General features: G+C 44.8%; 1 protein-coding gene across 1 annotated transcript in view; it reads left to right on the top strand.

Moving 5' to 3' along the window:
* Window positions 1-1,023: 1,023 nt before the first annotated feature.
* The window catches only part of LOC133011642 (leucine-rich repeat transmembrane neuronal protein 4), a 95,019-nt gene continuing 72,815 nt past the window's right edge, over window positions 1,024-23,227 (top strand). The window contains exons 1-2 of the mRNA XM_061079452.1: window positions 1,024-1,096; window positions 8,906-10,467. Of these exons, the coding sequence (XP_060935435.1) occupies window positions 1,024-1,096; window positions 8,906-10,467 (1,635 nt within the window). The remainder of the gene's footprint in view (window positions 1,097-8,905; window positions 10,468-23,227) is intronic.

The raw sequence follows: 23,227 nt of genomic DNA, 5'->3' as shown, positions 1-23,227 counted from the left end.
AATATCTCCTGCAGTCAGAATCGCTGAGGAGATCACGTCCACCTGTGAAAGGGCCAGAAATTCATCCCATGCAGTTTGGAAGTTGAGCGATTCACACTCCCTCCGTCCGTCTCTGTACATGTCTGATGTCTTTTCTCTGCTCTATCTCCCAAGGAAGAATATGTTTTTTAACATTTCTAGCAGATTTGTATTTTTTCTAACTTCTGCTTTGTCCTTGATGACGAAGCCAGACAGATGTTCCAGCTTGAGAAGAAACTTTTAAATCACTGAGTCATGCGTTCAGTTGTTGGTTTGTTGGATTTACAATTTCAGCTTTTTCCTGTGTCCATTATATACAGGAAACCCACTGATTTGTAGAGGGCTGCGCGCCACTGCAGTTTCAGCATTGTTTCTTCTTTCATTATGCATTGTTCCATTTGTACATAATTCACAATGTTCTCTGTGTGGAGACTTTGATGTTTATAATGTCAATCTAATGAAAAACAAAAACAACAATAAGCATTTGAAGGATTTTTGTTTCAATCTGATAAATGAATAGAACTCAGGAAAGCGGCGCTATTGAAATGACTCAAGGCCTCAGCAGCAGCCGCGACCTGAAACCGCTCAGCGAGTGGAAATTGCCAGGCAACAAACTCTTCACTGATCAAACTCCTCATGAAGAGTGTTTCTGATAAACTACTTTTATAACTAGAATTTGTTCATAAGAGTCCTGGCTGTTCAAGGTCCTTAACTTTCTTTTTCCTTTGTGTGTATAAATCTTGCAAAGGATGAACAGATGCAAGTCAGTGGTCACGAAAAAAAAAAAAGCCGATAGTAAACAATCCAGTCATATTTCCTGAGGAGATAAATCACAGCTGGAGTCCGTGGACTGGCGCTGTCCGTGTCTCCATAACTTCACAGTGTATTAATTGTCTCAGCGCCGTCAGCAGAATGGCCTCGGCTTGTTGAATGGAATCCAGAAGTTAAGTCATCAGCCAAATTGCACGGGCGCAGAGACCCAGGCTGTGGCGGCTACAGTGCGAGATGCTGGGTTTTGCGAATATCTGGAAACAGGAAGCCGACAGTGAGCGGACCAACGGGTTCATCACTACAACTGGTTAGTTCATCAGGACTGGGGATTACCGTGGAGAAGACGTGAAGGACCGAGCATCACTGGGGTTGACGTGAACCATGCACACTCTTATCCACAGTGACCCTGGTACTCTGTGAATACGACCTACTGGAGTGGAAGATGTGTGTGAAGAGGTGCGTTTGGTGGCACGCGTACAGCAGTGATTAGCTAAGTGTTAGAGGTGCGGCAGGAAATAAAACCCTCGTGCTTCAGATGAAACATCTTCTGGGAGCAATTTCAATTTCAAAAAGTCCTGTTTTTGCACAATGAAAAGTGGAGAACATCATGGTTTTGTGGGATTTTGAGTTTGTAATTGGCTCAGCTGCTGCTAAGTTTGCATCTTAACTGTCTGGGAGTTTCATGTGCTACAGAGAATTGTGATCTAACATCATTTAAATATATATAGGATCAAGATTTACATATATAGTGGTACATAAAAGTGCTATATTTAACTCAAATATCTTGGAGCTGAAGTTAACAAACCACTTTTCAAACAGAAAAAATCACCTCTGCTAATGAGGAGGTTTCACAAACCATCATGCTTCATAAATTCTTTAAGACGCGTGTTAGCGGATCGTTACACCTTTAAAAGCTTCTCATTGAGGATGTGTATATTTCATTATGAGGCCAGTTGTGTTGGAGGCTGAAAGGGGGGGGGAAACGGAGGAACCACATAGATTAGCAACCCCCGGGTGCAGATGCCATGCACATTAAAAATTCAGCTGCCCATCGCTTCCTTAAATACAGGCAGCTGGGGTGACGCACAGGGAGGCCTGCTGTCGATTAAGCACCATTGCATTTCCAATACCAGGGTTAGAGCAGAATGTTAAGTAGGATTCTGTTCATGACTTCTGCTCCAGTTGGGTTTTTTATCATAGAAACATGAAGTGAGTGAGGGGGGTGGGAGAGGGAGGGAATCAAACCCTTTTTTTGGACGGTGGCTGGAAAACGGCGCGTCCGCATTCAGCACCACGGACAGCGCCCTGTGAAGACCCTGTATTGGATCCCAGCGGGACGGACACACACACACACACACACACACACACACACACACATGCTGCTGGTGCTAGTGTGTGTGTGCAGGCAACTTGTGAGGAGTACACAACGTGCACTTCCCACACACACACACACACACACACACACAGCAGGCTGCAGAGACACAAAACTACAATTTCCAGCTGCACGATTTTGCATTTCGCTCAAAAAATGAAATGCAGCGAAGGGGAGGGAGCGGTTGGGGGTCTTTCAGAGGATTTGCTCCACCGTGAAATGTGTGTGAACTCACTCGGGTCGCGGTCTCGCCAGAAGAGGGCATTCCTGATCCTGCCTTGCTAAAGTTGCCTCGACGTGCACCAGGCGTGATTAACGGAGCCGTCGAGCTTTCATCTCAAAACCCGGTGCTGCAGGAGAGAGAAGCCGAGGAGAGGGGACGTTTTCCGGGGGAGAGAAAGCGGATTTTTTTGGTGGGGGATACGCAGGGGTCTCGCTGACAAGCTTTGTGGATAAGGTGGTTACTTCCACCCCCCCCCCACCCTCCACCCCCCCTGTGCGCCATGCGCGGATCCCTCTGAGCATCCTGTAAGAACACAGAGAGACGCCGGGGGTCTCACTCGGGAGAGAGGAAGGAATCTACTCCTGTTTTTTGGGGAGGGAAATTACGCCTTTTGTGTGTGTCTGTGTGTGAGTGTGTGTGTGTTGTTTATTGCGCATCGTGCAGATGTATTTGTGAAGTTGTGTCACCACAGGGTTTTCGCGGAATCTCTCTCTCCGACTGACATGCGTCGCTGGGATGGCGCTGCGTGATTCTCTGCGCACACTGCAGTGCTCCTTTTGGCTGTAAGTTGAAAAAAAAAAAAAAAATCACACAGAGAGGAGAGAGGACGGTTCCTGGCTCCGCGGAGACCTGGAGAGGGAGTAAAGGATTGTTTCCCCCCCCCCCCAACCCTGACATCTGGATATTGGGAAGTAAATGACACTAGCCCCGGTTCGGTCTCGCGGTCCCAGCTGCAGAACTGATCCGGATCGAGCATCCAGGACCGGGGAGAGGACCGGGAGAGAGGACCAGGGAGAGAGGACAGGGCTGGTGCGCTTTGGAGACACCGGGTCCCGGATCCGGATCACCTGCCTGTGGACTGCGCGTCATGCGGACCAGGAGCCATTCGAACCTGTAGGCTGGAGCTGACAGATCCGCGGATATGGGTAAGTTCTGGTCGTGGTACCATCTTGGTTTTTTTTCATTCCCTTACATTGCGTGGGTTGGTTGGATGCTCCAGTTGTCCTCCTTTTTTCGTTATGCACCCCCCACCCTCACCTTCCTTTATAAAATGTATAGACTTCTCCGAGAGGAATCTGGTGTAAATGTTTTGCGTCAAAAGGAAAAAGGAAAATCATCGTGTTTTCATGCTATTGAGGGGTTTTGGGCATCTTCTTCTAAAGTCAAGTGGATCATGGAGCTTGAGGAATGTGCATGGAGCCTGTGCTGCAACATACTGTTCCCTCCATTTCACTGACGGGTATCGATCATGAGACACCCCAGGACACACAATCTCTGGTTTTCCCCAAGACTTTGCGCATCAGGATTTGATCCCCTCAAAAAAAAAATTGGGGGAGAATCGAGGGGGGGGGGGGGGGGGGGGGGATCTGTGTTGGGGGAGTGAGGACTATCCATTCTTATTCCTGACTAGTTAGAGGGGGCTGCCTCATTGACGTGGAGCGGAATGCTAATCAGGGGAAATGTTGGAAGCCAGTCAACTTTAGAACGCGTGGTCCTGCATAATCATTGCCTGTGGTTTTTAAAACCTGCTCGCACGGAGCCTGTTGTCCAGTTCTCATCCGCCTCCCCTAAAAAAAACACTCTTGTGGTTCTGCAGGAGCTGGGTCGTGCAGGTTTCTCTTTTTTTTCGGCGTCGGATTCTAGAAAAGCTTCGTATGTCTTCACCTGTGACTCCTTAAGAATCCAGAGTGAAACTGTGCATCCATGTCTCAGCTCCTTCTCCTCACTCCCCTGCCTGTGCGTCGTCTATATGCATGTTCCTCTCATTTTATCTTTCCTTTCTGTGCCATTAAAATGTCCAATCTTGTTCTTCTGTTGGTATTTCACTGTTTTTTGGTTTTCTTCCTCCCCCTCTCTCTCTCACAAATGTTCCCTCAGTCTGGGATCCCTCCACCTCCATGCATCCTCTCCCTCTGATATTATCGTTCGATGGGCTCTAATCTCCTCAGCCATTTCTTAACTAGCATACAGATGGCCAAGTTCACTGGTGGTGCTGTGCCATTAATTGTAAGGCCGCATGATATATCGACCCTCGGCGGGTTACTGCACCACATCAATATCAGCTACAACAGCACACAAAGCCCTACAGTACCGGGCTGTGTTAGCTCAGATGCAATTTATGTGCACCGCAAAGAAACCATATATGGTTAATCATAGAAGTGCGGTTCATGGCTTTTTTCTAAATTGAATTCCAGAAAACCCTGAGAGTCACACACGCATGTGCACACAAACACACGTGTATCCAGGCGCACACAACAAAATAACAAAAAGCCTTTTCAACCCAAGAGCTTCATGCTGTTGCCCACAATTATTTGGTGATTACGTGGCACTGTAGCTTCAGTTATCTACAACAGTAGCCGACTGTGATGCTCTTCATTAACAGCGTGCGATGCACTTATGTTTCATGGCCCACGTCATTAGAGATCTGCTTTGCACACAGGAAGGGGGGACGCTAAAAAGCCACAGCCAGCAAAGCCCGTGCAGAGCTTTAGGATGAATTTAGAACTGTAATGACATTTCACATCTATCTGCTGCAGGGGTAAAGAAAAGTACGACCACCTGTCTGCACAATAATAAATAAAATAAATCGAGATGTAATGAAACTACAGAGCAATACAATCAGTATCATACAATATAGATAACAGATGACCTTCTCGTGGCTTCACAGCATCCAACAGGCAGCAGTCTGGAAATGTCAGGTGAACAAAGTGCAGAGAGGAGATTCAACAGGCCTTTTAAGGGCCATATCCAGGAATTCGCTATTTACATTTGCTTATTTTCAAAGTACAAAGTCAATGGGTTGTGAAACACAAGGGGAAAAATCCATTATCTACAGTGGGCCTTTACCATTCAGGTCTGTAGGGCCTGGATGCACGGAGCTGCAGGCTGAGTGCACACTGGGATGGATCACCAGTAACTCTTGGTACATGAATACTTAAAACACAGATTGCTAAACAATGGCTGCAGTTGAAGAAGGACAGAGGAATGTTTCCTGAAACCAAGATTTAATGTGGATTAAGAGGATGTTAGATACCACAGAGGAGCTTAACATAATTCAGTCTGATAATGTAGCTGATATTTTGCCAGGTATCTAAACATCTATACTTTCAAGGACTCCTAATAGCATGATGCATTTCAGAGCCTCCAACCATCACCTAGCAACCACTACAACCTGATTACTTTAACTCTGAATATGATCTCCATGACGAAAACAGTCATGTCGACCTGGATTTATTGAACCTGATGGGGATGCGTCTTTTCTGCAGGATGTGAAAGACGAAGAAATAGAGAAACGTTTGTGCCTCGAACACAATTTCCATGAGTAATGTTTTAATCCAGTAATATTATCAGCTGGAGTAAAGCTGTGCCCTGGTAACCATTTATTTACCTGCACATTTTTGTTACTTTATCCAAATAGGATCTGACTTCCAGAGTCTCCTAACACAAATGTCAGTTTCACAATGCAATACAACGTGTGTGTGTGTGTTGTGTGAACACTGTGTCGGGTTATTCTGCCCAATCAGTGCTGCAAATGCCAGACAGACAGTCCAGGACACAATGTTTCCCGACCACAGTTGAAATGGGTCTAACCTGACAGACCTTGCTACCATCTTAAAGATAATGGGGGACTAATAGGACGGCTCCGGCTGGTTTGGATACGTCCTTCCCTATGTGCCCGGCTGCTGCTCAGCTGCTATGTGCAGTCAAGGCTGAGGCTGGAAGCAGTTTTGTCAATGACAGGTACCAAATAGCAATGAGCCACTTGTGTGCACTCAAAGTGCACCAGTTAGTGAGTCCATTTGCCAAGTTATTAAGCTACATTTGGTTTTATTTTAGGTCAGCAGTAAAGTGCACTCACTCTCTGTATGTGTTAGAGTTGAGAGGCAGAAACAGCTATCTCCCTGTGCTGAGGACAGCAGGGCTGGCTGCTACATAACTAAACATTAGGGACACACCTTTAGACAAACTTTAGCCTGGACTTATCCATCCATATTAGAGTTGGACAGTTAAGTGCAGAGGGTGACGATGAAAAACGAGTAGAAAATATCCATGTATTATTATTATACGCGACACTGAAAAGGAAAGTAAGGAAAACACTGAAAGTTGGAGGAAAGTAAGGGAGGAGGAATGTAAATCAGCAGGAGGAATGATAGGGGTGAAGATGGATTTGACCCCATGCATAAAACAGACTTAATATCCTCAAAAAAACACCCGGATGGCTGCAGGGTTCAAGGATATGCAAACCCCGGATATTTTCCGGAGGACGGAGAACAGAGGGAGCAGAAGTGTTCGCCTAAGTAGATACAGCAGAAGAACAGTAATTGTGAGGTTCTGGTATCAGGTACGAGGTTATGGAGGCACAAGCTCCCATGAGTGACACATCAGAGAGTGACTTGTGCTCCTTTGTGAATAAGATTAGAGCAGTAGTGAGGAAGGAGATGGCTTACAGAGGCATTAGCGCACAGAGCGCTCATTAAACCACATGCGGTGTCAGTGAGGGGAGAGAGGTGTCTTATGAGACAGTCACAATCTGAAAGAGACGGCAGGGAGACGCTTCTAATAAAGCAAGACTCTTATATGCACATGGGGAATAAAAGCAGTTGGGGGTCATTGCCATGTCCTCCTGGGAACGCTAAAAAATTCACAAAACACGCATTCGTGTTTAACATCCCACACACTGTGCTCCCCAGTCAAAGGCGGTGTCTATTAAAATTCCTGTAAATGCACATGGAACGTTGCACATGGGAATTGTTCTATATCGGTATTCCTCTGCCAACGCTACCTTTCCTTTTCTGAGCCTCTGAAACACAAGAGTTCGTGGGCGAATTAATTTACATTCAGGAAAACCTGAGACAAACAAATTGGCTTCGCACAGAAACATCTTGTGATCAGCATGTGTCTCTGAGCAACGTTAAAGGGAAACGAAGATGCATGAGGGATGCATCTGCTGGTGCAAGTTATTGGAACAGCTCCACACTTCTGTAGGGGAACGATGGAAGTTTCCTCTGAAAACAGTTTCCATCTCTCTCTCTCTCTCGATCACACTTTTAGACATGCACACACACGAGCAAACACACAAACACACAAACACAACACCCATATGGGAAGAGCAGATGCTTGGCAATGAGTGGAATGGCTATGTTGGATAGCATATGCTGTATGATGCCTCTCAGGCGCTCTATGTCAGGGAATTATTTCTGACAAATCCTGTAAAAATTATGGGAAACACTGGAAATTCAGCTCCAGTTCCTCGTAACGGTAAAAAACACAACATTGAAATGAATTTTACGAGCCCGGCACCTGCCAGAACATCACAGAATACATTTTGTGAGCTTATTCGAGCTCGGACTTCCTGTATCCTGACATCTTCGTCTTATCTCATTGTGATAATGGTCATAAAGTCCAAAGTTGATGGTGTTTCCTTGAGAAACACACATAAGCAGTGAATCCCTCCATGCCTCCTCCTCAAGGGGAAATCAATGCATCTTAATGACAGATCATTAGTGGCTCTGTAAGGGGGAACGATTTTAATGGAAACAACTCTGTCTTACCTCAGAACAAGGAGCGATATCAGGAAGCCACTGGCCATTTTGCCTGACTTTTAAAATCACATTAGGGGCACACAGCATTTACTCCCATGGAATTAGGAGATTTGCTTCATAGATAGTCATTCTCCGCAGACAGCCTTGGCAAACATGCAGCTGGTTCCTGCAGCAGAGGTGAATTGTGTTATTCCATTGGGGTTATTTAGACTTTTTCCTTTTGGACCCGTGGAAAGCAGGAGCGACGGTTTCCAGCTGAACCTGTCCTGCTTTGGTTTGGTCAAACACGAAATGGTCGGAGTCTAAATTGAAATGCCTCTGGGATTGTTGACTCAACTCAACAGCTCCTGAATGTTAATCTGCTCTGCATCGGTTTCCTTTTATGACTAACCTGCCTCTGCTGCTGGTGCATTGAATACAAATACAGATAATTCACGATTGAGTAGATTACAAGTGGCTTTGATTAAACGTTGATTGTCAATGCAAATTCATTGAGGCACAAATTACAGCAGTTTCAACAGCCGAGACCTATTGCTAGAGATTAATCCACACGATGTGAAATTACTCTGTTGTTAAAATAAGTTTAAACACTTCTTATGAAACCAAATGAACAATTACGTTCAAATAAATGGTCAATATAAAGTAAACTACACTACAAATGACTTGATGGAGTAATGATTGATGGTTTACAGCAATCGTTTCGAGTAACACCATAAATCCCTGTGATTAGGTCATGAACTTAACCTTCAAGTTAGGTTAGGCTATATAAAATATTACATTTTTATATAATTAATATACGTAACCAAGACTGAAAAGGAAATGGATGATGAACATTATTTTCGTGACAGTTGAGTGGAGGTACAGAGTTTCCAGGTTTTGGGGGAGTAAATTAAAAATGATCTATGATGTCTTTCAAAAGGAGGTTGAAGGAAGTTTTACTTTTACTAAACACCCTTCTTTCTCTCCCCCCCCCCATAGGCTCTGCTCTGCGGCATCGCTGGCTAGTGGTCCAACTCCTGATGCAGGTGTGGCTGGCCGCGAATCCATCCCTGAGTGAGCGCCCCTGCCCCAAAAGCTGTCGGTGCGATGGGAAAATTGTCTACTGCGAGTCAAGCGCCTTCCGTGATGTCCCCAAGAACCTGTCCGGAGGCTGCGAGGGTCTGTCGCTACGCTACAACAGCCTCGCCAGCCTGCGGGCCGGCCAGTTCGTGGGGCTCAACCATCTCATCTGGCTCTACCTGGACCACAACTACATTGCCACTGTGGACGTTATGGCCTTCCAAGGGGTCCGCAGGCTCAAGGAACTGATCCTGAGCTCCAACAAGATCACGTCCCTCCACAACACCACATTCCATCCGGTCCCTAATTTGCGTAACCTGGACCTGTCGTACAACAAGCTGCAGGCCTTGCAGCCCGGGCAGTTTCAGGGCCTGAGGAAGCTTCTCAGCCTCCACTTACGCTCAAACTCTCTGAAAACTGTCCCAATGCGTCTGTTTCAGGATTGCAGAAACCTTGAGTTCCTGGACCTGGGCTACAACCGCCTGCGCAGTATCACTCGGAATGCATTTTCAGGCCTGGTCAAGCTCACTGAGCTGCATCTGGAGCATAACCAGTTCTCAAAAATCAATTTCTCCCACTTTCCCCGCCTCTACAATCTCCGGGCTCTTTATCTGCAGTGGAATCGCATTCGCTCGATGAGCCAGGGCCTGACCTGGACCTGGGCCTCCATCCAGAAGCTGGATTTGTCTGGGAACGACCTGACGGAGGTGGATGCTGTGGTTTACCAATGTCTACCCAACCTGCAGACGCTCAACCTGGACTCCAACAAGCTGACCAATGTTTCCCAGGAGGTGGCTGATGCCTGGATCTCGTTGACTACCATTAGTTTAGCTGGGAATGTATGGGACTGTGGCCCGGCCATCTGCCCCCTGGTGGGCTGGCTGAGGAAATTCAGAGGAGCAAAGGAGACCACCATGATCTGCGCCTCTCCCAAGAAAGCCCAGGGCGAGAAAGTGATGGATGCTATTGACGCTTTTGGTGTTTGTCAATCCAACCTGGGGACCACCCTCTCTGAGAGCATCGCCCCGACCCCGTCCAACGTCCCGGTGCAGACTGACCGTCGCCCGGCCATTCTGGCTTCACCCACTGGATCTGGAAAGAGAGGAGACGGCTCTGTCAGGGGCTCCACCTCCTCGGCGGTGACACCACCCGTGGCTCCTCCCCCAGAGCAGGACATGGAGCCCGTGTCCTTCCATAAGATTGTGGCGGGGAGTGTCGCCCTTTTTCTATCCGTGGCGATGATCCTGCTGGTGATCTACGTGTCTTGGAAGCGCTACCCGAGCAGCGTCAAGCAGCTGCAGGAGCATTCGGCAGCCGCCCGCAAGCGCCGCAAGAAAGCCAGGGAGACGGAGCGCACCCTGAGCTCTCCACTGCAGGAGTACTATGTGGACTACAAGCCCACCAATTCTGAGGCCATGGATGTGCTGGTCAATGGGACAGGACCCTGCACCTATACTATCTCAGGCTCCCGAGAATGCGAGGTATGACCCACACCACCGCCACCACTTCTCCTAAACAAAACCTTGTCCACAGTGAAGCGACCAGAGGTAAATATTTGTGCCGCTTTTGAAAGATGATACGTCTGCTACTTGCTTACTGACCCCGCACACGGTGTTGCCCTGGGTTCTCACTGAAAAAAAAGCAGAATCGGTTTTATAGGAGCACGTCGGGTATAACCAGATATCTCAGGTTGTCAGAAAGGTGCTTGTATATTTGCGTAAACATAATCTCTCTGAAGATGCAAATGTTGGTTTTTGCTGCACAATTGTAGAGAAATACAGATAAATGAGTACGATTACATTCTCTCTTCTGCGTAAGCTTGAGCTTAAACAATGTTGTTTGTGCTTGTTTAGGTTCTCATTTGCCTTTTTTTTCTCCAGCATAACACAGACTTAGTGCTTTGTGTTTGCTCTGCTGCGATTACATTTTTGGACGAGCCGTATTGTGTGCGGAGGATAGCTGAATGGTAGAGACACACTTCTGGACACTGGGTGTGAATGCTGATAGAGGCTCTTGTCACTGAGCTCAGCTTCCACCGAGGTGATGACTTCACACTTTTCTTGACATATCGATGACTCATGACAGATGTCGGAAAAATACCTAATGCTCATCGTCTCCCTAACAGCACTCGCTGAACTCAGTGTAAACTTTCATGTTAAGCTCATACATGGAAGGAGAGAACACACACAGACACACAAATAGTGTTTTATAGTCCTAGAAGGAATTGGAATCTTCTGAAAGGTTTTGTGTTCCTTCAAAACAGTATTTACAGACTACAGCAATGTGGGAATACCTCTTTTCCCTCTGTTCTTGCTTTCATTTGCTAGCGACTCGTGTACCTGACATACTGTTCCATTCTACGTGAAACCTTTTTTGTCCTATTGCACAATATACTGCAGCTACAAGGAGTAATACTTCCACAGACGTGCATTTTTCAATCGCTGATTATCTGGAACAGTTGTAAGACGGGGCTAATGATGGGCTAAGCCCACCTGGATCAGGTAGCCCACCCTGCAAAGCTGTTACCCGACGTGTGAGAGATATTCAGCTCTCTCTATCTTGTGTTTTTATTCGCCGGCCCACTCATACCCAGTCTATCTCCTAGACTTGGCATATCCATGTCATGAATATCTAGCGTGTTATCTCTGGAGGAATGAGTGTATAGGTTTAAACAGCGAGGAGGAGGTGGAGGAGGAGGAGGAGAAGGAGGAGGAGGAGGGCTCGATCCTCCACATTGTTTTCCATTTTAGTTACTGACTGTCTGGCTTTCCTCGAGGCAGGTCACCTGGTGTATGTTCTACATGCAGGCTGCTCACGCTGGTTTGATTGCAAGGAGCGAGCACACATCACACCTTGCCCTCCCATAGGCACCAAGTGCTGCCTTGTGTATTATGTGGATTTTTTTTGTTATGATGCTGCTTTGAAGAGTCAGTTCTGGAGGGGAATGCAGTATTTTCTAGTACAAATTGATCTGTTGTCTAAATATTATTTACCATTTACAGAGGCTGAAAACAGGAACTGTCGTCCCCTCTGTGTCGACCTGTGCATCTGTCACTTCGATTAGCTGTGATCATTTTAAGAGCTGCAGCGTGTGCACTCTACCTGGTGTCATTGTTAGCTTAAATCAATTATGAATACATATAGAAAGCTAGTTTCTGACCTTCAAGCTACAGCCCTTTTTATTTTATTTCAGCTCATTTGTTAAACTAGTCAATAATCAATTCTTTGACAAATTGCAAACTCATAAACGCCGACTTGTCTGTGAGTGTTGGACCTAGTTACTGACATTTTAAATCTAAGAACTTACAAATGTAATCGCTTGTCTTGAGTGTTGTAAACACTGATATTATGTAAAGCACAGAAGGCTATAGCACTGAGGATCAGGAGGAATTACCAGCGCTGCAGAGGAGTGGACGCTGTCACACGAGGTGAGGGCAGACCAAAATACTCCGGGTTCATTCCAATGATTCACATTACAAGAGATGAAATGGCTGACTGTCTTTCTTATCTCTCGGATTTATTCCTGTTGCCCCATGCCAGTGAGACCGCACTGTTATCAGACTCATAATGAAAGGCCTGGGGGGGGGGTTGGGCCTGTAAGAGATGCTATCCATGAAAGGTGCCCTCCACTTCCACTTAAAGGGTAAACACGGAGCACCACCGTCTCGCCAGCAGTGTGAACTCGATTCGGGCTCGAAACCACGGAAGTCTTTTCATCTTGACTCGACTAAACTTGGCAATTTAGCCGACTCTTTTATCCAGTGAGCCAAATAAAGCAGGGATTACCCCCTGCTGAGAGGGGCGAGGGCTGAACTGCCGTTACAGAGCCAGAAGAGTGTAATAACTCTGAGGTTCTGGGAATATGTGTAAATCATCAACTAACAAGCACGTGAAGGGGCTGTTGACGATTTTGCAGAAGCAGGAAGAAGGGGAAAAAGCAAGTATAGTTTCATCCAATGCAACATGAGTACAGGGTGGCGATAAAGAAGAAGCAAGAACCTTCCTCAACCAAGGGCAAACATTACACGGCAGAAAATTAATAAAATATAATTGAGCAACGATGACTGCCAATAAAAGTTTGAAACTGTGCAGGTCCCATAAATGTCATTTTGATAGCTTGGTCGTCAACAGTTTTTTATCACCCCCGACACGACCCACCTCTCTTATGTAAGCTGTGGAAGAGCAGGAGCCACAACCTGCTGTACACAGGGGGGTTTAGATAAGGCTAGAAGGTGAAATGCATATTCATACCACACTATAAACATCAAATATGATTGGGATATATATATATTTAAAACGTAAAACAGTTGGAATTCCCCTGCATGGACAACAAGGGCTTATAGGAGAGGTGCTGTTGCCCTAATGAATTCTTGCTCTCCTCCATGCGCTGATTTGTTTTCATCCAATGCTTTCCCTCGCCCCCCCCCTCCTTCCTCTGCAATTTGCTAATTAACACTTCATCTGCAGGCGATTGTTATTGTCAACAGTTTTCACATTTTGGCCTCAGGACTCTTGCAGCACACGACCTGCGAAGCCAAAGCCGTATTACGTGGCAGATATTGCAAGAAAAGCATTTAGAGTATTTGCGAGCGGAGGAAAGCCGAAGTGTCGACACAGCACTCTGCTCACTCCCGTCACATTAGCACTTCTGTTTCCTTGAGCTTCTCTTTGTCCCCAGAAATCCCACCCGCTCACTCCTCCTCCATCTTGTTTTGGTGACACATCCTTGAGGATGCTATTCACCCCGGCCTTATCTGTGGCTCTGTCTCATCTCCAGGCATTGTGTGTGTGTGTGTCTGGGGGGGGGTAGAGACAGGAACTATCAGTCAGCAGTCTGCAAAAGTCCTGAGTTCATCGCAGGATGTGTTCCCATCTTGTTTCTACATTTTGTTGCCCCCTGCGTAGACATAAATCACTCGGCAGAACCTGCTGCACCCCCCCCCCCGCTTAGACGTAAGACACTCTGCTCGTCTCTGCTGAGGGGGAATCTCGTATTCTCCATGTGTCACTCTTTCATTTGGATTCTGTGCCACCTCTCACCCTGGAGCCCCCCCGGTCCACTTGATATGACTGAGGTCTGCAGCCCCTTTTCAGTGAGTTACCTGAAGATGGTGCAATCCTAGTTTTCCGTTGTCCCTTCAATCTTTCGCATAGAGATGATTATTTTGATTATTTCATTTCTCTTTTGTCGATATTTTCCTTTATAGCTGTAATCCTGATCTTGAGTCTGTTCCACTTGTGGCCTTATGTCACCTTTTCATGTCACAGAGCATCCATTTTCTTTCTAACCCATTTTTCTAACCTGGCCCCACGATATGGAAGCATCTGTGTTTTGTCTTCTTCACCCCTTCACCACTGCTTCCCTTTCTCCTCTCATCTTCTTTCACTTCATAGGATTTTGACATCTCTCAGAGATCCATCATCATCCTCTGACCTCTGACCTCTGCCTCACTCCGCACAGATCTGCTCATTTGCTGCCGGCTGCTCCTCGGCAGCCAGAAGCCAAAGGAACTGAGCAGACATTGTTTTTTTTGGCCGCTCAAATCCTGTTCTTTGATAAGGTGATTGATTGAAAAGCCAGGTTGGCTCTGGAAGCAGTGCACCCCCCATCACAGTTTCACCTTCCCAAACACACTCTGCATTACCCTTTTCTAAGTAAGTCTTTAAACTCATTTGTGCCAGCAGGACTTCTTCATGCCCTTTCCAGGTAGCTTCATCTCTTCTTTTGATACGGCTTCTGACATTTTCCAAACAGCAAATCAGCCACTTACTTTAATGTCAAGCTGCATATGTCTGTCTTTGAATTAATTATGTTGTTCCTATTTTTGAGAGAGAGACAATTATACTACCTCTGTTGATAGCGTTACCCTTTAGCACCGTGAGCATCATCATCGCTGTCACTCACATTGTTTTCTGTTTTTGCACCTGTCGGCTCAGCTTTACGCACACCTCAGCACATTTGATCTGTTGTGATTAAACAAAATCTATTCGTGAATTAGATGATTGAGTCAAAGTCAAGCAACAAGGATCGTAGCAACTGAGCAATTTCAAACAGAAATGCCAATTTACACAAAATGAAAATCTTATAACCTTTTAAATACCATTATTTAGTGCTTTTATGAACAGTCCCTTTAGCAGTAGATGCTTGAATGTACCATTCTTTTTAAAGAGTAAGTTTATACTTCCACAGTCACAGTTTTGACACTGAGGACTCTCAACTTGACATAAAATTCCGCCACTGTACTCAGAAAATAAGGAACGACTTCAAGGACAGGGAGGACAAGGTAAAATGTCACTAAAACCCGAGGTGAAAAACAAACATAAAAACGGACAACAAATGTACAACACATAAAAACAAGACTGGTACATTGGTGGTATAAAAGGGTTTAGAGTCAAAATCGTATGGTTTCTACATCCAATCAACTGCAACAATCTCCTGGCAATAGTATAACATACTTATGAGTATAAAAAGTATTAGTTAATTCACACTGCATCAACATGTTGCTTTGTAAACATCGCTCTACGCCTTTGCATTCTGGGAAAGTGATCTTACACTTTTGGACAGCAGAGGATTTTAATCTTAAATTGAGGCATGCACCCGAAAAAACTGTATCTGCCTCCTGGATTTATATCCACAGAGTGAATCCAAGGCCGTGTGTAGTTGTGGTGTTTCGTCAATGACTCATTGTTGACCTTGCTCCTGAGATTTGTGACTTTTGTGTAATTCACAGCCCATGAGACAAGACTCGGAAATGAGCGTAAAAAATCTAAAAGCAGAGATATATTCTTGGATTCTAGGAGCTATTCTTTGAAGACATAAGGCAGTTTCCTTCTCCCTCTCCCTCTCTCTCTCTCCTTTAGTCCAAGGTCACGGTGTCAGATTGTTAATTGCTCAGAGAAAATCAACACAAACGCTGGGAGGCAAGCCAAGGGCAAGCGAGCTCTCTGTGATTCAGTGGGGAGGCAGAACTTCTCCACGCTTGTGTCCACAGTCGACAATTAGCCGCGCAGGAGACTTCAAACTTTCGGCGCGCGTGAGTGAGCAGCTCTGTCGTCTGCTAATCCCGTCTGTTTCAAACTCTGCCTCCGTGACGCTGCTTCTCTGCACCCCCAGTTTGATCCGAGCTTAATGAGGGCGTTAGATCACAAGTACAGCAATTACATTACCTGGAAAAGACTCTTGTTTCTCCCTTCCGAGTTTTCACAATGCAACCCAAGTGCATCGTTAATGCTACGCTTCGTGATGCACGGCCTCTGCTAGCGGTTCTTCTCGCCTGCGCTACCCGTCTTAAAACCTATTTATTTTGTAATTTGCATCTGATGCACTTGCTTTGTACGTTCTCCTTCTGCAGTCATTATTTATCCCCCCCTCTCCTGGCCTCTCGACTGGTCTGGTTACTTCCAAAGCCATTTTTCACAGCTGCGCATCATTTGTTTTACAGAGGCCTCTTGTCTCTTTTACTACCTCTTATTTGCTTCACCAGCTACTGATACGAGTCCTGTTCCTCCACACAGCTTGTTCCTCCTCGTGGATGGGAACACTTCACTGACGTGTGGTGACCACGTGTAGCAGGACAATATATAAACTGGGTGTAATAAAAGAAAATCTCAAGTGACAGAACAATTCATGGAAGGGTAACATTACATTAGAGCAGCGTCAGAAGTGTTCCAGACCTGCCAGACGACCATGTACCCTTCAGCTACATTCACAGCAGCATACACAACCCTGTTGTGTTCCTAACAAATAGAGTCTAAAAAGTATGTCCCTATATTTTCCGATGAGGCCCCCCGGAGCATACTAATACATAATAACCCTGGACGTTTGTCGTCATGGTAACACTTAATAAAGCTTCAAGGAGCTTGCAGGTGGCGGCAGCACCAGCATTTTGTCTCCATGGTAACAGTGATAAACATGTGATTACGGTTTTGTAAGTCTAGCCGAGGTTTTGTCGGGTTTAGGAAAAGGATCAGGGAACATATGTGGAGAAAATTAACAAGAAAAACAAAGCATGGATCCTCTCTTTTTAGACCTTCACACCATGTCACCTGAATTATTTTCTAATTGCCACGGCTGCTAGAGGTCAACCAACAAGAAAATATAATTATAGTTCGTAAAAAAGCTTATTGCATAGCAGCTCATGAGCTTTTTTGCAAGACAATGAATATTTCTCTATCGTGAATTATTCCACTTGACGACTTTCCATAGTTGTGTTTGGATCTTCCACAAAAAAGCCAGAACAATCTTCAATCTAAAGCTGAATCAGTTTTATGCCTCGAGCGAACTTGAGAGACGAGATCCTGACATTTCAAGAGCGCTTCTCCTCTTTTCTTTCACAGCGGGCGCCCGGTGCTCTCGCCTGTAATTTCGATTGCTTGGCAGTTGTGTGGACTCAAGGCGAGGTTAGAGGACATTAGCGCCCCAATGGAGCACTCGTTTTTTCTCATTAACTATATGATCATTTCCCGTAAGGTTGGACAGCCTCGCTATCACCTCGTCCATTAGTCACAGAATTCAAATACGTGTAAATCAGCGGGTACGAGGGGAAGATGCAGATGAGTCATTCACGGCTCTGCATCTAAGCACAGCACTAAGCACCTGCAGCAGTACATCTGTTCAGGCTTAAAGTGCAATAAAATGGAGACGTAAAATGCGACCAAGCCGTCGCTGTGATGGGCATTTCTCACTTTTTTTTATCTCAGCAACACTCGCTGCCGGAGGAGGCAGCTGAACTTGTGCCGAGTGGATCTTTCTTTCCAGAAGATGATGCGCTATTTCACGAATTGACACCGAGTCAAGTATAATTAGCCTGTCATCTTTACATAACGCAGCTGTCGAATTTTTTTTTTTTTGGCTTTTCATATTCAACTCTATATTTCTGTTTAATAGGTTTCACAGGGCCCAGTGTCAAGGAACATACTTGGAGTTAAAGACGGACTCTTTCAAAGAAGTAAACTCTCAATTCGTTGCTTCTAAGGGAGACTCGTTATCTGATTCTGTAGCTCGTCCTAATTAACTAACTGCGGTAATTAAGAAGAACATTCTTCAAAAAGAGAGGGCAGAGGCCTCGTCTTGGCTTCGTCCTTTGGGGTGGACCGAGTATTAAGGATAAAAAAAGCCTTGAAAATAGTCAGTATTCAACAAAGTAAGAAGCAAATATAGATAAAAACCTATTTTGATAGCAGATCTCTTTCTTAATTCTCAACCCAGGTATCATCAGGTCACCTTGGACGGGTATTTAAACCCCAACAGGTTATTCTACTGATTATGACCTCTCAGCACTTTGCCTGAATGAGAATATCAGCATTAATACTTATTTTTCATTTCTATTCAGAAGCTCTTTGTGTTGCTTTAGACAACATGTGACAGCAATGATGCGTTTTCCACACAAACAACTGTCTTTCTGTCGGCTAACTATTCAGATTCAAGGTCACAGAGCAATTGTTAATATTATTTATAATAAGGATGAGCACACTGTAAATAAAACTCAACATTTCCAACAGATGAAAATGTCTTGTTTTTAGTCAAACTTTTTTAAAAAAGTACACGGTATTCTCAACAGACTATGGAATCATGTAGAAGTCAGAGCAGCCACCCCCTCACCTCCAGAGCAGAGGAGACATTAGCGATTTTTATTGGCACTGACAGAATTGAAGTCCTGCTGCTCAGCGGATTCAACAGGCAGAAGAGACAGACTGGCACTCAGGGTTGATGTGGAGTAAGACAGGGAGGCAGGTGAACCTGGCAGAGACGAGCGTCGAACAGGAGACGCAGTTAGCAAGCCCCGTGAAAATCAGGCAGTCATCCAGAGTCGACAGCTAGATTGGCAGGCGTCTGTCCACAAAGACACGTAGGCCTTTGTCCACGGAGCAGCTGTCCGTCCTCCGATCGGTGACGGCTCCAAGCTTCTCTGAAGAAAGATAATAAATTTGAGGCGAGGCCGCGGCAGATTGGCATGTTTTCCACGGTGGTGGATTTAAAGGCACTTGATCAATACCCTGTCCAAGTTGTCGGGGTTATTTAAGGGAAGTAGTTTGAATAATTACAGCTGAGGTGACAATGCAAGACTTCAAGTGTTGGTCAATATAAAAGAAGCTGCTGCAGTTTGTTTGACATAATATTCACGCTTCACTCATAAATGGGCAACTTAGAAATACTCTTTTATTTAAGGTTGTTGTGGTTTTGAAACAATTAGCTGATTGAATACAGCCGACAGAAAATGAATAGTTTGAGGTTTTGGATCTTTTGTCAAACCCTAATAACTTTTGAAGATTGCTTTGTGTTCCAGAAAATTGTAATGACTGTGATTTCATTACTTTTTGCAAATTTGTGCACAAGTGATTAAGTCAATTATACACACACAACACAAAGAAAGATTAAATTGTTAGTTGCAGCAGCAAGTAAAGTTATTTGAGGCTGTTGTTTTGGATGATCACGTCATTATCAGAAACCACGGGGGGAACACTATCAGTTTAAATGATGCAATCACGTTTGGCTTCTTTTCTTTAGAGTCTCAAAAGTTCTTATAACTGAGACATCGACCCAAATGTTGTTGAAAGGTTCGTTAGCGACAGAAACTTGTAGATTTTCTCCCGGTGTTTTGCGTTCCTTCTTGATTTGACAGAATTTTTATTGGTTCCTGAGATTCACGCTCTGCACACGTCACTTAGCTTCTCCTCCGACAATTGTTCGAATCAAAGGGCTCAAAGTTGAAAGGCGCAATCCGACAAAAAAAAAATTCCGCCGCCGCTGTGATGTGCTGCCAGTCTTTTATGCCGCGTATATAAAGAACTCACATGAAGGGATGTGGGTGAGTGAGATATATTGATGTTGAATGTCCAATGAAATCTCCCATGCCGTGAAGTTTGATCTTTCCCGAGTGTGTAGGTGTGGAAACATGCGGCTGCATGTGCTGCTTCCACTCGAGCACATAACAAAGTTACCTTCATCTCCCCGGCTGGGCTATTCTCGGAGGTGTCATTTTCGTTGCGTCTCCTGTTCCTTTTTAAAGCCGTGTCAAGCACATATTATTTTTAGTTAATTACCTGTCTCTGTCAACCGCCTGCATCCCACACTGCGGTCTAACTGCACCAGGTTGTCTTCCACTGCAGGAACATGTGCAGCCCTCGTGATTGATGACTTCTGTCCTCCCTCAGCTTCACTTCAGTATTCCAGCCTGAAGGGAAAAAAAACATAATCCAGACACACGTTCTTGGAATACCTATTGTTTTGTTTTCATGAATGGTTTTCCAGCACAGACACAGATCACGAGACATTTGTGAAAGGGGAGAATCAGTGGCTGGAACGCTATCGCTCTCCAATACACACACTCGAGCAATATCTGCTCGACAATGCAACACGCTCCATATAGCAAAATGTCACAGATCTGCAGTCCCATCGTTCACCGTAAAACATAATGGTCCCTCTCATCGATTGGATTAGCAAGGTAATAAAAGCTTTTTATTGACAAAAGTGACAATGGATACGTTGGGGATTGATTGTTCCATGAAGCTAGTGAGGCTACTTAAGGATGAGGAACCCCCCCCCCCCTCTCTCTCTGTATCTGTTGCCTGTCTCTCCACAGGAGAACGATATCACAGATAATGAGAATCATAAAAGGATCCAATGAGAGACTGCAAACCGCACCTGGGCCTCTTAAGCCTTTTAACGTGGCGTTTCAAAATCCTTACGTTTTAAATATATATTTGCAGTAATAATAATAATAATCTCAATTACTTCATTCAAAAAGGTTTCAAGTTGATCCCGAGCTGACAGCTTCTATTCTTTGTGGCTATATGGCCGCCTTTTGTTCCACGTCTTGTGCATTAGGTTTCCTGTTTTAAAGAATAATTAATTCACTGCTTTTCATTTTGTAATTAATTGTACTGGTATTTGCAGTGACAGGGGAAATGGTAATTTGCTAAGAAACCGACTAATGTGCCAGTTTAAACGATGGATAATTTCATGGGCGGTTATTCCAACTGAAAACTTCCACTTTGACATGTTCCAACGTAGCTACATTATACATTAAACCAACCTGCCGCTGAGCTGGAATAATGAGTCACTAGAGATTTACGTTTGTTTTTGACTATGTTGCACTTTGACCCGTGATGTGACAGGAAGTAAAAAGGTTAAACAGGAAGTAGGAAGTCCACCTGTTGTCCTCTCTGGCAGCCTTCCACTATATTTATGTTGCCGTTTTCACTCTTCTCTGTTGAGAGGCAAACGTGAAGAAAGTTCGTGAAGGACAATTACTTCAGTGTCTCATCGGGGGAAGAATTCGCTTTCTGCAGAGCTGCGTCGGGGAAGCAGCGACGGCAGAATAACGGCCGCCCCAGGTTTTACTGCGTGGTAATTGGTGTGTAGGGATTTGACTGAAGCTCATTTATGAATGTGCACCAGGTAAGCATGTGCCCTGTATATTATAATTTGGAACAGAGAGAGGGAGTCAAGGAAGATAAGAAATACAAATTGGTTGTAGTGTGCCATTTTCCATATAGGTTCAAATTGAGAAAATCATTCTTGAGAAGCAAATCTGCACATTAGGAAAAAATGGGATTAAGTCTTCTAGAGAGTTTGGTGTCAGGAAGTCTGTTCAAATTGCTTCAATTGACAAAACTTGCGTTATTGAGGTTTTGGCCTGAGGGCGACAGTATCATGGTCAGAGGATCAGGATCGAAATCAAGGTGTTTAATACAAAAGTCCGGTGAAACGAAAACCCGCCCAAGAGATCTCAGAGTTACAAAAATCACTACGAGGTCGAGAGGTCGCACAGGCAGGGAATTTACTCAAAGTGCTGGAATGCTTAACATTTTGGGCACGGACCAGGTTTTTCAGAGGAATAAGACTTGAGTGGAATACCAAGAAACATATATCTGGATCGGCTGCGTCTCTTATTTGTGCTTCTTAAATATTTTTTTCGAATTGTCCACTCTGAACAAAGCTGTGTCTCGGTCCAAGGGCAGTTTTTTTCCTCTTTCTGCACCTACTTTAGTTTCACTGTATAAAAAAAAGGATCCTTGAGTGTATTGTGTATTTTGTGCGTCGGGGAATCTCGCCCCATCCGAGACGTTTACTCAATTCAGTGCAAATACAAGAGAATAAAACATTTAAAATCCAACATAGATATCGAACCACGCATTGCCTCCTGTTAACCTCGTAATGACTCACACCGTGAACGAGTGGCTGTGTTCTCAGGCTTCTTAAAGGGCAGAAAGAAATCCTCTCTCTGCTGCACCGATGTTCCAGCTCTGCTCATTACTTGTGAATTTGACTGAAAATCCTTTTTTTGCAGCAAACACGTCTTCAATCGTTCACGCTGCTGTGGAAAGAAACCGACATATTTTGGACTTTAAACGGTCATAGAAGTTGGTTTATCCCGTGATGCAAATTGTCATTAGTGGCATCCAGATTCACAGAGTCTGTTTTCATTCGTATTGCTATATGTTTTCTAAAAGATACAGACATAACACATACTACTGGAAATCGGGCAAGGGAGGGGGGATCACAACCTCCTCCAACGTTACCAAGTTGTTGTGAGAAACTCTCGACAGGGTTCCTACGGTCATGAAAAACCTGGAATAGTCTTGGAATTGTAAAATGTGTATTTCCAGGCCTGGAAAAGTCCTGGAAACAAAATAAAATCCCAAAAGTTTTGGAAAAGTCATGGAAATTTGTTATATTCATATTTTCATGTCGTTCATTTACGCTGAGTTTTAAATAATACATATGCTTTTAAAGAAATACGCTCAAAATATAAGCAGGCATACGCTCTCAAACTAACTGAGTTAGTGTGAGAGCGTATGCGTGAGGTATACTGTTTGCCTTAGAATTCTCATTGCTAGTTTAAATACTACATTTTGTCACGTTCTCATGTATACACCGAGATTTCACAAAATGTTTCGACATGGAAATTTGGTTTAAAGTTGTTGAAAAGTCATGGAAAAGTCATGGGAATCCATTGGTCAAAATGTGTGTGAACCCTGTCTAGACTCTGTGCTGCCCTCTGTTGGATGAATTTGTCGACCACGCCAACGCACAGGTCACATGGAAGTACGGGTGCAGCAATGATTGCGTAATTTGAAACACTTTTTTCACAACTGAGCATTTAGTAAAAGTATCGACAGTCGGTTTTGTGCGTCCGACACGTCAATCACTCATCCTACCTGATGTGCCGCCTGTGAGCTACGATCCCCGGTGCTGTTTTTGCCACTGATTATAACCATTAAGCAGCAGTCTGTCTG

Source organism: Limanda limanda, chromosome 1 (genome assembly GCF_963576545.1).
Source record: "Limanda limanda chromosome 1, fLimLim1.1, whole genome shotgun sequence".
Taxonomy (NCBI): domain Eukaryota; kingdom Metazoa; phylum Chordata; class Actinopteri; order Pleuronectiformes; family Pleuronectidae; genus Limanda; species Limanda limanda.
The sequence above is the reverse complement of the archived record's forward strand: the minus strand, read 5'-3'. Positions and strand labels throughout refer to the sequence as shown.